Source organism: Rana temporaria, chromosome 4, assembly GCF_905171775.1.
Source record: "Rana temporaria chromosome 4, aRanTem1.1, whole genome shotgun sequence".
Taxonomy (NCBI): domain Eukaryota; kingdom Metazoa; phylum Chordata; class Amphibia; order Anura; family Ranidae; genus Rana; species Rana temporaria.
The window spans coordinates 432384675-432399557 of NC_053492.1; the positions used below are offsets into that span (position 1 = coordinate 432384675).

At 43.2% G+C, this 14883-nt stretch overlaps 1 protein-coding gene across 1 annotated transcript in view; it reads left to right on the forward strand.

The window, feature by feature from the left end:
- USH2A (usherin) overlaps positions 1-14883 on the forward strand; it is a 1018338-nt gene that overhangs the window by 4273 nt on the left and 999182 nt on the right. The window contains exon 2 of the mRNA XM_040347840.1: positions 7673-7838. Coding sequence (XP_040203774.1) covers positions 7673-7838 — 166 coding nt within the window. The remainder of the gene's footprint in view (positions 1-7672; positions 7839-14883) is intronic.

Genomic DNA, 14883 nt, shown 5'->3' on the forward strand with positions numbered 1-14883 from the left:
AATTATTCTCATAATTTAACAAGTATTTGAAAATGTTGTAAACAGGGGAATTTTATTTTATTTTTTTAATAAATTCCAAGCGTCAAGAAAAAATAAATGATCTTAAATGTGTCATTCTTCCTGTGTGTCCTCATAAACGTCTTTCTTGCAATAATTAGCTGCTTATTCACATATACCAAGAGAATATTTTATGTCCTAATTGGCGAAATAATGAAAACCGATTTTGTCTCTAAAATCACGCTCCCAACAGAGAGCCAGCCCTGGAATTCCTTTGAATAGATCCACATGGTGTTAAGATATAATGTGCAATCATTTCTTTGAATTTCCACAGCTCACCTGAGGCAACTCTTAAAAATAGCTGGCGTTGTTAGATACACAATGCATGAAATCTTGAAGGAATTTCAGCCTATGGCACCAAATTAGGATGAATAGTCTTACTCGGCTTTGTTTAGCGAGGAAAGTTCAATAACTAATGAGGGAGTATTTTGAAGATGAATACTAGACAATGCGGCTATAGCATCTCTTATCATCATTCCCCTCTTTTTACTAAGAGCTTGTTGTGTTGCCGCTCCTTACTTCAAATAACGAAAAAAGGATATCGTGTAACGGGCGCCTAAAGTACGGTGGCCTAAAGGTATGAATGAGTGTGGCGGTAACAACGACAGGGAATCTGCCATCTGTGAAATTTAAATAGAATAAATGGAGAAGATAAATGATATAACTGAACTTAATTTCCCCTGGTTTCCTTATCCCAGAGCTGTAGTACTTAACTCTCTTTCTTGCTGTCTAGATGCCGTTGCTAGTTAAATTCTCACTGCTGGCAATCTTTGGTCTTTTTTTTTTTTGTGCCACCAGTCATGAATTTTATGGTTCATATATTTCAGTTTTATTTGAATGTTTTTTTCTAGGTTTATAAAGTTTAAAATATGCAGAGTGTATGATTTACTTTACTGGAAATAAGTGCTAGCATACAGTAATGGTGTTTAAGCTGTGTGGTCATATCGATCCGATTGGCAATCTCATAAGGATTAGGTGGGGACGAAAAGAGTTTCAAAAATATATTTGTCACCAGTCTTTTATAGACAATGTCCAACAACACTAAAATACCCAGCCTAGTTCTTTTTAAAATGAGTGTTGCTAAACAGTTAATTAATTTAATGTTGATATACTGTAGTAACCAAACGATATGAGATTTTGTTCAGGCAGTCTTGTAATGTAGGCTTTCCTGCATGATAACGCAGTCAGGTCAGTGACTCTTTTTGCCTCTACTGCAGTTAAAGGAGCACTGTAACCGCCTAAAGCGGGGGTTCACCCTTAAAAAAAATTCTAACATTGCATGGAGCCGACCTATGAGACCGACAGTATGCTGTTTTTTTTTTCTTTTTCTTGCGTACATACCATTTTAGGGCTATTTTCACCCCGGGCTTCCCCGCGGGAGTGGGCGTTCCTAATCACAGGCTGTGATTGACGTTCTTCCGACCAGCGCATACTGCGCGTCACGAGTTGCCGAAAGAAGCCGAACGTCGGTGCGCAGGCGCCGTATAGAGCCGCACTGACGTTCGGCTTCTTTCGGCAACTCGTGATGCGCAGTATGCGCTGTTGGAAGCACGTCAATCACATCCTGTGATTAGGAACGCCCACTCCTGCGGGAAAGCCGGGGGTGAAAATAGCCCTAAAATGGTATGTACGCAAAAAAAAAAAAAACAACAGCATACTGTCGGTCTCATAGGTCGGCTCCATGCAATGTTAGAATTTTTTTTAAGGTGAACCCCCGCTTTAAGGACCGCCGCACGCCTATTTACATAGACAGAATGGCACGGCTGGGCAAATGGACGTATATATACGTCCCCTTTAATTTTCCAGCCGTGTGGTCACGTGCGCGCCGCCGCCACGCATGTGACCCTGTCGCGAGTTCCGTGACCGTGTCCGCGATTCCCGTGGACTCGATGTCCACCAGTGTCCTGCGATCGGGTCACAGAGCTGAAAAACGGGGAGATGTTAGTGTAAACACAACATCTCCCCGTTCTTCCTAGTGACATGTCATTGATCTCTGTTCCCTCTCATCGGGAACATCGATCAGTGATGTGTCACAGCAAGCCACGCCCTTAAGAGTTAGAATCACTCCCTAAGTCGCACTTAACCCCTTCCGCACCCCCTACAGGTTAACCCCTTCACTGCCAGTGTAATTTTTACAGTAATCAGTGCATTATTATAGCACTGATCACTGTAAAATGACAATGGTCCCAAAATGGTGTCAAAAGTGTCGAATGTGCCCGCCATAAAGTCACGATAAAAATCGCAGATCGCCGCCACTACTAGTAAAAAAATAATAATAATAAAAATGCCATAAAACTATCCCCTATAAACCAAGCACTGCCTTCAAGATTTCTAAAGGCATACATTTTTGATTTCACTCCTCACTACCTACTGTATCACTACCTATCACAGTTTTGAAGGCCATAAAATGCCAAGATGGCACACAACCCCCCCAAATGACCCCATTTTGGAAGGAAGACACCCCAAGCTATTTGCTGAGAGGCATGTTGAGTCCATGGAATATTAAATTTTTTAGCCCCAAGTGATTGAATAATGACCAAAAAAAATAAAAAAATTACAAAATGTTGTCACTAAATGATATATTTCTCACACATGCCATGGGCATATGTGGAATTACACCCTAAAATACATTCTGCTGCTTCTCCTGAGTACGGGGATACCACATGTGTGGGACTTTTTGGGAGCCTAGCCGCGTACGGGACCCCGAAAACCAATCACCACCTTCAAGATTTCTAAGGACATACATTTTTGATTTCACTCACACAAATCTTGAAGGCGGTGATTGGTTTTTGGGGTCCCGTACGCGGCTAGGCTTGTAAATTCCAGAAAATGTACCCTAGTTTGTAGACGCAATAACTTTTGTGAAAACCAATAAATATACACTTATTGCGATTTTTTTTACTAAAGACATGTGGCTGAATACATTTTGGCCTAAATGTTTGACTAAAATGTTGCTTATTCGATATTTTTTACTTTTTGTTATAAGAAAAATCAATATTTTTTCAAAATTTACGGTCTTTTTCCGTTTATATCGCAAAAAAAATAAAATCGCAGAGGCAATCAAATACCATCAAAAGAAAGCTCTATTTGTGTCAGGGCTCCATTCCCGGCTCCATTGAGCTCCCGCGCATGCGCGGTACGGCAGCGCGCCGTGTGCGTGGAAGCGCGCACGTGCAGGTATGCGGCAACCCTGGGGCCAATCAGAGGCCGGACACTCCTATTTAAACCAGCAGCCTTCCCTGAACAGGTTGCTGGTTTGTCTTCAGCTCCTATGTGTTTACCTGTTGCCGTACCTGCCTGTTTTGACCCGGAATTCCTGACGACTCTCCTCTCACCTGGAACCTCTGACCCTTTGGCTAATGTTACCTGGATTGCTGTTGTCTCCTGCCCCTTGACCTTGGCTTGCTCTCATGGACTCGCTCTGAACTCTCCTGCCCTTGACCCTCGGCCTGTGACTCGGATTTGCCTTCATCTCCTGTGGACCCTACCAGACTTACCTACCAGTTCCTGCCTGACCAACGCTTGTCTCCAGTCTTCTGCACCTGCCCTGCTTCTGTCAGCTGCACCAAGTCTGCCTGCCAGCTCCCGGCACCGGTGCCTCCTTGTGCCGTCCCTCCTCTGTCCCAACTCCAGGGAGTGGTCTGCACAGGGTCGCAAAGGTGAGCCGCCCTCAGCATCTCGGTCTCGGTGAGTACAGGCCCTGATAATTTGTGGGAAGAAAAGGAAATTTTGTTTCGGTACAACATTGCATGACCGCGCAATTACCAGTTAAAGAAGCGCAGTGCCAAATTGTAAAAACACCTCTGGGCCTTTAGCTGCATATTGGTCCGGGGCTTAAGTGGTTAAGATAAAAAAAAACTTCTGTGCGCAGCAGCCCCCCTGACTTACCTGTGCCCCATCTTGATCCAACAATGTGCACAAGAAAAAATAGAAGCATTCTAGTAGTTGTGGTGCTGCTCTGTTGAAAGTATATTGCTATTTGACCTTGTGACCTTTGTTATTGTGGTAATTAATTTCATCAAAAAATATATACCGTATACACTTGAGTATAAGCCGACCCGAATATAAGCCAAGGCACCTAATTTTACCACAAAGAACTGGGAAAACTTATTGATTCGAGTATAAGCCTAGGGTGTCCATCTGCATGCCTCACTGTGCCTCACTTTGCCTCACTTTGCCTCACTGTGTCCATGTACATGCCTCACTGTGCCCATGCCTCACTGAAGAAGGGGTGCCCGGCTTTGAAAAATCGGTGCTCCCTGGACGTAGGTACCCCAGACAGCAAACTTTGCACACTTTTAGAGGAAGATGGGGCTATATGTGTGCCAAGTTTGGGGTCCAGGGGACTTATGGCCGGCCGGTACCGGGTCCCCAAAGTCCGGAAGATTAGGCGCAAAAAGGTGGCTCGAGTATAAGCCGAGTGGGGCATTTTCAGCACAAAAAAATGTGCTGAAAAATTTGTCTTATACTCGAGTATATACGGTAAATATAAAGTGACAAGTGCTACTCAACTATAAAATTCCAGTACATATATATGAAATAAATTGGCAGGTGTGTTAATAATATCTTCACAATATAATTTTATATAAATCAAGGTGTACTAAGTGATAAATATTGTGAATTTTTTTAAAAAATATTAAATTAAAGTTATGAAAAATTTAATAAACAGTCCGTTTGGAAATGACGAAAACAGTCCTTCGAAAGTGAACAAAACAAAGTGACTGGTGCCTTATTCCTCCCAATTCTTTCTAAAAGGCGTCTTGCATACACATGGTCACACAAATGTTGTCAGAAATTCCGAATGTCAAGAACGTGGTCACATACAACACTACGACGAGCCGAGAAAAATGAAGTTCAATGATTCCGAGCATGCGTCAAATTGATTCAGAGCACGCGCATGATTTTTGTGCATCGGAATTGGCTACAGAACTTTTGTTGTCGGAAAAATTGAGATCCAGCTCTCAAACATTTGATTTTGGAAATTCCGACAGCAAATGTCCGATGGAGCATACACACTGTCGGATTTTTCGCCAACAAGCTCACATCGAACATTTGTGTGTACGCAGCATTATAGTACAGGTGCTTCACTCCATGCTCTTCTTATATGGATGCACTTACCAGATTGCTCTCCCCTCTAGGGGGTGTTGTGCCTTCACAGCCACAATGCTGTATGCTGGAACAGACCTCGGGTATTAGCAATCCTTATCAGCCCCTTCTCTCCTTGGTGACTTCTAGAATCTTTTTTGTATTTCTAAATTCTATTAGGGAGGGAGGTGGAGACAGTGTGATGGTCACATGATCACCAGAGTTCACAGGAGGAAACTCTAAATATTCCTTATTTCACCTCAATATGAATCAAGGTCTCAATGTGATTATTACCCCACCATGGACTTTTAGGTATCTGTGGCCATGGAAAATGTAACTCCAGCTTGTGCACGAGATCCTCGGGTGTCCGGGACTCTCCCTTCTCATTAACTGAGACAGTAGCGGATGCAATTGGCTCCCTCTGCTGTCAATCAATGTCAGTGAGCCTATGATGAGAGCGGGGCAGGACTGAGCTGCGACTCCATGTCTGAATGGACACACAGAGCAGCTACGTGTCTCAGGTACCTCTATAGCAAATTGCTTGCTATGGGGGCACTTGGCAGAAGGGAGGGGACAGGAGTGCTGGCGGGGGACCCGAGAAGAAGAGGATCAGGGCTGCTCTGTGCAAAACCACTGAGCAGAGCAGGTAAGTATACCTTGTTTGTTATTTTTAAACAAAACTTTAATATCACTTGAGACCCGTTCAACTTTGCGGCCTCACACCGATTCCCAAAAGTACTTTCTGCACTACTTTTGTGACTTTGGGGGCGATTTCGAAATTTTCAATAGACATCTGTGCATGAGCCTGCACAGATGTCTTTCAGGTCACCCCCCAACTCTCTCTGACATTCAGCTGAACTCAAATGATTTCAAACCTGTCCTTGTGTGAACGATTGCTTAAGGTAACAATGCTTCTTTATTAACCACTTGCCTACTGGGCACTTTCACCCCCTTCCTGCCCAAGCCATTTTTCAGCTTTCAGCCCTGTCACAATTAGAATGACAATTGCGTGGTCATGCAACACTGGACCCAAATGATATTTTTATCATTTTTTTCCCCACAAATAGAGCTTTCTATTGGTGGTATTTGATCACCTCTGCGGTTTTTATTTATTGCGCTATAAACAAAAGAGGAGGGACACGTTTTAAAAAAAAACACAATATTTTTTACTTTTTGCTATAATAAATATCAATTTTTTTTTTATTTTTCGCAATTTTTCTCAGTTTAGGCCGATATGTATTCTTCTACATATTTTTGGTAAAAAAAAAATCGCAATAAGCGTTTAATAATTGGTTTGCGCAAAAGTAATAGGGTCTACAAAATAGTGGATAGATTTATAGCATTTTTTGTCTTTATTTTATTTTTTACTAGTAATGGCGGCGATCAGCGATTTTTATCGTGACTGCGATATTGCGGCGGACACATCGGACACTTTTGACACATTTTTGGGACCATTCACATTTATACAGAGATCCCTGCTATAAAAATGCATTGATTACTGTACAAATGTGACTGGCAGGGAAGGGGTTAATACTAGGGGGCGAGGAAGGGGTTAATGTATTCCCTAATGAGTAATTCGTACTGTGGGGGAGGGGAGTGACTGGGGGAGGTGACCGATCGGTGTCCCTATGCACAAGGGACACACCATTAGTCCCCTCTCCCTGACAGGACGTGGATTGGTGTGTTTACACACCGATCCACAGTCCTGCTCAGTTACTGGGCAATCGCGGGTGCCCGGCGGCCATCGCGGCCGCCGGGCACGCGCATCGGGTCCCCAGTGGAGCATGCATTGTGTCCCCAGTGGCGCGTGCGCCCCCTAGTGGTTTAAAAGGGCGTGACATCATATGACGTCCACCCAGAACAATGGGGTCTGCCTCCCGCCGTCATTTGACATTTGACGGCAGTCGGTAGATAAGTGGTTAAACAGTATCTATGGTAGAGCAATATTGTTACCCTAGGACAGAAAGTGTGTTTGGACTACGAAACACCTCCCAATATCCTCTTCTCTATAACATAAGGAAGGGTTTGTTTTTTATTTCAGGTCGAGAAGTGGGTACAATACTAACTGATATACGTCAACAGAGGCAGAAAGCATAGGAAGCCACAAGATTTCTAGCAGGATCAACAGGCATTTTTTTGTACTTATCAAAAAAGATATAACAAAATAATTTCCTTACTATATTTACCAGACCAAAAAGGAGCAAATAAGCAAAGGTTTTTGTTAGGGCTTATATACACTTTAACAAAATTCCGTTTCCTGGCACCGTTCTAAAATTATTCAAGCACAAGGGAGATAAACAACAGATAAACACTCAATTATATTATGAAATGGATACCAAATATATATTTGTCACAAAGTATTGCCTAGAAGAGGCTAGAAAAGTAAAGCATTATAGTAATAATATCCTATCTTCCCATGATGACTGTAGAGAGCTTTAGAGTCGTGAAGGTTTATGCTGCACTTTATTTTCTGGTCTATGTTGTCTGGAAGATGATTTTGATCTTTTTTTTTATATATTTACTTCTGAAGGTGTGTGATAGAAAAGTCCGCTGATGGGCAGATTGTGTTCAAACTCACAATCTCGGAGAGAGAAACCGTGTTTTATTATCGCACTGTAAATGGTTTGCAGCCGCCTATAAAAGTAATGACACAAGGGAGATTTTCTGTGAAGAGATGGATTCATCTTAGTGTGCAGGTGGGTAAAAATACATAACATTTGGTTAAACACAAAAAGCTTTTCAAAATAACGTGTGAAAGATAAGCTCTAGAGATCTAACTGTGGCATCCATGGTGTGCATTCTTCTTTGCGCCTGTATGTATCTGATGAAAGTCATATTTCTATATCCCTGTGCCATTCCATCAATAAGTGTTTGTCTTGTAGTGTTCTTTTCTGTACTGTTAGCTTAATAAGTGCTTGTCTTGTATGATTGGACACAGGAACAACGTATTAATTATGTATATAATCTAATGCTTGTATGTACTCTGCCACTTAAAGATGAGACATTTTTAAATGTGGGACTTGGGTCTAAACCAAGTGAAAGGCGGGGACGTGATGAGGACGTGACGCCGGTGAGGGTGGGAGGAGCCGACTGCTCCATGGCTGCTAGCGGCGTCTGCCGCACCGAGTCTCCATCGAGTACATCGGCGGACCGACGGACACCAGCGTGAGAGGCTGAGTGACCAAAGGACCGAGCGGGAGACTCATCCCCTCCCAAAGACCCGACGAGTGCGGAGAGTGACCGTACCGCCCCACGATCCCCAACAGCCTGTATCACAACGGATGGCCGAGCGGAGCACAGTGGAACCGATAGCAGGGGCTACATCAAGGTCCCCCCCACGGAACAGCACAGCCCAGCGGCGGTCGGCGAGATGAACTGGGGGAATGGTGAGGCGTTCAGTTGAGCCGAGTCGGGTCGGGCTCCCTGCCCCCCCCCCGGACCCCCCCCTCCCTATTCTCAATATTCCCTTGTGAATGACTTTTTGCTACTTGCTGTGTCTGTTCAATCTTGGGAGGATTTCAGGTGCAGTGCACCCTGGGGACTAGCTGCCGCGGATTAGATTCGGGCATGATAGGTTAAAGGAGTGATAAGGCTGCATCCTCTTTTGCTTCGGTGGTTTCATCGTTGTAAGCATTGTTTAGGACTCAGGACATATGAAAAGTTCTATTTTCCTCTTGTGAAAACAATCAGGGGAGGTGTTGCAGGGAACAGTAAAGAGGAGCTCCTGAGGTGTGGTGTGACACCCAGAGTAAATTCGGGCACTGTTTTTTTTTTTTTTTTTTTCTTTTTCTTTCTTTGTTGTTTTTTTCTCTCTCCATGTGTCCTGGCGGTTATATCTCTTAACACTCAGCTCAGTAGCGACATACCTGGTGCAAGAGCAATGAGAGACTGATTAACTTGAGTAAAACCCTGGTGTATTTTCTATAGGAGTATGTAAGGAGGACTATTAAGATAGTCCCCTTTAAAACGTATCTTTTGCCTTATGATCACTAGTGAAGGGGAGATCTCTAATTCAGGAGATTAAAACTAGTCTGAAACCACACAGAAAGGCGCAGGCCTACATCTGGTGAGCAATAAGGCAAAATTGAACATAAGCATTGCTGGCTCTCTCCAGATATCTGAATACCATATACACTCGATCAACCGTGATAAAAACTGTAATCATAGCGGGCATCTCTTACTGTAAAGATAGACCCCGCAGGCTTAATAGACCGGCTTAAAAGTAGTAAATAAACGGCGAAACAGAGGAGAAATTAACAAGACCGCCCAGGGAAACAGGATCAAATAGGTATGAGGTATACCCCCTTTCTCTACACACCTCTCCCCACAAGGGGGTCAATATAGTTGGCGTTTGGTACGCTGAATACCCCCACGGGCATAGAACCCGAGATAGATAATCAAGTTAGATTACAGACTACTGTGAACAGGGGGAAAAGGAAGGAGAGAAGAAGGGAGGAAGAAAAGGAAGAAAAAAGGGAAAAGGGCCCTGAAGCAGGGGTCTGAGAAAGGAGGAGCAAAAGAAACAAATAGCAATTCTTAAACATCTTCAAACTGGGGAAGAGAATCAGACCCAACAATAAAAGCAGGATGAATAGATCAACTAGGGGCGTTACTTCAAAAACACCTAAAAATAATCCTGGAAACGGTTCAATACAGCAATATATGACTCAAGAAGGGAGTCTCAAAAGCCCAGGGATCACAAAGAGAAATGAAAAAAAGAAGAGTGAGACAAAAAAGGGGGGGGGCAGTGCTGAGAGCTCTAGAGGAGAAACGACAATAGAGAGCGAACAAGAACACAGTAAACTAGTAGAACAAGCCCAAGACACACAACCCCCCACGAAGGCTGAGATGAACACTATGCTACTGAGGATGGAAAACATCATAAAAACAGAAATCAACAGAATAAGATTAGACCTAGGAGGGCTTCTTGAAAGAGTAGAAGGGACAGAAAGGAGAATAGAAGAACAGGACCAGGAACTAAACATACTGAAAAAGCAAGTGAAGGCAATGAGTGACAATCAAAGATTGATGGCATATCGGATAGAGGACCAGGAGAATCGCAACAGGAGGCAGAACCTCAGAATCCGTGCGATTGTGGAAGAAAAGGATGAAGATCTCAGAGCAATTATGAATACAATATTTAACCCCCTGCTAGATAAAACAGCAGAAGCGAAGCCCCTCAAGATTGAAAGAGTACACCGTATAGGTAACCCCCAACAGACAGAAAGATACGGACCAAGAGATGTCATTGTGCGATTCAGGAACTATGTGGACAAAGCGGAAATCTGGGGAAGGCTTAGGGGGAAACCCCCCCTAAGATATAGAGAGACTGAGCTCCAAATATTTCCTGACCTGTCGAGAGAAACGTTGGCAAGGAGAAGGCATTTGAAACCCTTACTAGAGTCGATGCGGGCACAAAATATTAAGTATCAATGGGGTTTTCCTGCATGCCTTATTGGAATAAAGGGGGGTAAAACTGCTCGACTAAGACACCCGGAAGAATTGACGGAATTTTGCTATAAAATGGACTTAACAGTACCTGAGCTACCGGACTGGGTGGATTAGCTTGGTGTTGGTTTCAGCCACATTTGATTGGAGGGGGGGACAACCGGGGGGTGGGAGGGAGGGGGGAGGGGGAGCAGCTAGAGGAGCACTTAGGTACACCACCACTAGGGAGGAGCCGATGGAGAAGACGAGGAGGCAACCAATAGCGGCTCCCAGGCCAGGATTGGGCCAGGGGAGGGGGGGAGGATTGGGGGGGGGGCGGACGGGAGGGGGGAACATCGGGGGGGGGGAATAGGCCAGGGGGGAGGAGGGAGGGATGGGAGATGGGATGGAGGAGGGAGGGGGTGGGAGTGGGAAGAGTGGGGGGGTGGGGGGAGGCAGGGAGACCATCTGACCGACATCACAAGAAATTATTTCAAACACTTTAAAAAAAAAGAAGAAAAACTTATATGACAGATGTCAAGTTTCTCTCATATAATGTAAAAGGGCTAAATTCCCATATTAAAAGACACAAAATTCTCTGTGAATTAACACAGTATAAAACAGATATTGCCTATCTTCAAGAGACCCATATTACCTGGGAGTCCAATATAAAGCTTTACTCATCAGAATACCCGATATGGTATTACGGGGATACAATCTCATCGCGATCCCGGGGGGTTGCTATTGGATTCGCTCGTAGAATCCGATTCACATTGGTGGATAGACAAACAGACCCGGAGGGGAGATTCCTGTTCCTGAAAATAAAACTTGGAGGAGAGATTTATACCCTAGCTAATGTGTACGCCCCCAATGTAAACTCGGTTAAATATATTAGTAAAATTATGAGAAAACTAAAAGAATTTGAAGAGGGCCACGTGGTTTTGATGGGAGATTTTAATTTCTGCATGAGTCCAAGCCTCGATAGTACGTCCTGTGCACAGGGGACAAATCGTGAGCAACTAAAGATACTGATAAAACAAATGACACAAAATCAAATGGTGGATGTATGGCGGATCCTCAATCCGAAGGCCCGCGATTACACGTTTTTCTCACCTGTGCATGGGACGTACTCGAGGATCGACTATGTCCTCGTCGACCACAGACTTCTGGAGAGGGTGATAGAAGCAGGGTGTGAGATCATGACGTTATCAGATCACGCCCCTATAACCTTAAAAATAAAAACTTCTATACAAAAAGACACACCACCAGAATGGAGATTGGATGAGAGTCTGTTGGGGGACGAGGAGGTAGTGGAGAGAATACAGAAAGAGTTGGAATGTTATTTTCAGGAGAACGACAAGGAGGGTATCTCAAGAGCATCCCTTTGGGAGGCCCATAAAGCATATATAAGAGGAATCTTTATAGTAGAAGGGGCAAGGAAAAATAAAATAAGAACGAGTAAATTAAAAACATTAAGGGAGGAGATATATCGGCTAGAACAGGAGCATAAATCACAGGGGCAAAAGAGGGAAATATTTCATAAGTTGAGTATAAGAAGGGATGAATATAGAGCTCTGGCGGAACAAGAAACGAAGAAATATATAGACCGGACAGAGAGAGAAAGATATGTCTGGGGAAACAAACCTAGTAAAAACATGGCCAGAATGGTAAGAAAAAAGAAAACTAGGAATTTTATAGAAAAAATCAGAAACAGGAATGGTGACTTAGTACATGCGACTAATAAAATAGCAGAAGTATTCCGGGGCTACTATGAAGAACTTTACGATATTCAACAAAAGATCAGGTGCCCACGCGAAAAAATGGATAAGATTAGGGAAATATTACAGTTAGCCAATCTCCCAAAATTAGAAGAAGAGGAGGTAGAAGAGATGGAAGGTTCAATAACGGAGCAGGAAATAAGGGAGGCCTTAAAAAATACTCCTAAGGGGAAAAGTCCCGGGCCAGATGGCTTTACATCTGCCTACCTACAAAAGTTCAGCACCATCTTAATCCCCAGACTCTGCCAATACTTTAATGGCCTTGGAACTGACTATGAAATGAGTAGAGAGGCTTTAACAGCAACGATTACAGTGATCAAAAAAGAGGGAAAGGACAATACGATTTGCTCGGGTTATCGACCGATCTCACTCCTGAACGCAGATACGAAACTTTATGCAAAAATTTTAGCGGAAAGAATGAAGGGAGCGATGACAGCCATTGTCCACCCAGACCAGGTAGGCTTTATACCTGGGAGGGAGGGAAAAGACAATGGTGTGAGGGCGCTCCTTCTCCTTGAGCAGATCAAAGAAAGTGGGACCCCTGGTCTATTCCTGTCGGTTGATGCTGAAAAAGCTTTCGACAGGGTAGACTGGGGATTCCTGATACAAACTCTAGAATTCATAGGAATAGGTCCAGGGATGATAAGGAGGATCAAAACCCTATATTTCCACCCGTGTGCAAGGATCAAAATTAACGGATCCTTATCCGCACCTTTTGAGATGAAAAATGGGACTAGGCAAGGATGCCCCCTATCCCCCCTCCTCTTTGTCCTATCATTGGAACCCCTTCTGGCAATGGTCCGACAAAACCCAGAAATCTATGGGGTAGAAGTAGGTGAAGACGAGCACAAACTGTCAGCCTTCGCAGATGATTTATTATTCTATATAAGCAGCCCAAGAGTCACTCTCCCAAAGTTAATAGATACCTTAAAACAATATGGTGAGGTCTCAAACTTTAAAATGAATACAACAAAAACTGAGATTTTGAATATTAATATCCATAAAGACGAAGAACTATATTTGCGGAAGAAATACAATTTCTCCTGGCAAAGAGAGATAAAGTATCTGGGTATAAAAATGGCAAATACTTTGAAAAAAATATATAGAATAAACTTTATCCCCCTTCTTGACGAAATTAAAAGAGAAATTAAAACTATATATAATAGACCAATATCGTGGTTTGGGAGGATAAATGTGGTAAAAATGGTACTTATCCCCAAAATTTTGTACAAATTCCAAATGGTCCCAATTTATTTGCCTCCGTCATATATCAAAATAATTAACTCCCTTCTAATGAAATACATATGGAACAATAAAAAACACAGAATCTCTGCACAAACTCTAAAACGAACCAAGAAAAAAGGTGGCCTGGCTGTACCTGACATTAGATTATATTATAACGCTTCGGTCCTCACACGGGTCATAGAATGGGCTAAAGAGTCACAGGATAAAAGGTGGATAAGTATAGAATGCACTTTAGCGAGGACACAATTAGGGAGATTAATCTGGAACCCCCCACATTGTAGAACCCTACACACGTCAACACACGCAATCACACATAATGCTTTAAGGATATGGGATCGATTACACAAACAATTAAAAACTAAATTCAACTCACCCCTTATAGATTTGAAAGAAAACAAATATTTTGCACCCGGGACTAAAGAGGTAGGTGGTAATTGGATTAAAAATAGAACACAGTTAAAAGACATAACATTAAAGGGCAAAATTATGACCCTTCACGAAATCAGGATTGTAATGGAGGCACTCAGCGAGTGGAGGTACCTGCAGTTGGTGTCATTCGTTAAGTGCCTCCCACACCCATTGAGGTCACGAGAGGAGTACACTACACTGGAATATATGTGCAGCACCGAAAGCTCAAAAGGAAATATTTCCAAAGTATATAAATATTTGCAGAAAATAGACGAGTCGGATACGCTAAATTATATACAAAAATGGGAGAGAGACCTAGGAGTTCCCAGGGGGAAGACGACCATAGGGAGAATCCTTAATTTGACCCATACTTCGGCGGTTGATGTAAAAACCGCCGAGATGAACTTCAAGTGTCTGACAGGATGGTACACTACCCCAGATAAAATTGCCAAATTCGGAGTAGGAGAGTCAGAGGAATGTTGGAGAGGATGTGAGGCAAGAGGAACGATGGCCCACCTGTGGTGGGACTGTGTAAAAATCAAAACGTTCTGGGGAAAAGTTTTGGCTTTGATAAAAGAGATAACTAAAAAAGAACTGGAAGACAACCCTTGGGTAGTCCTCTTTCATGGGGGAGATACGCCAGTCAACGAATATAGGGGATCACTAATTCCGCATTTGTTGAACTCTGCGAAACGATTGATACCCCTAAAATGGAGAAACCCGGTAAGCCCGCAAATATGGGAGTGGATCGACTCTGTAGAGGGCACTTATAGGAGGGAGAAAGTAAAATACGGTGTCGAAAAGAACAAGGCAGGAAATAAGGATATCTGGGAAACATGGACTGAATTCAAAAAATCTCGGAAATACGCAGAAAATATGAGAG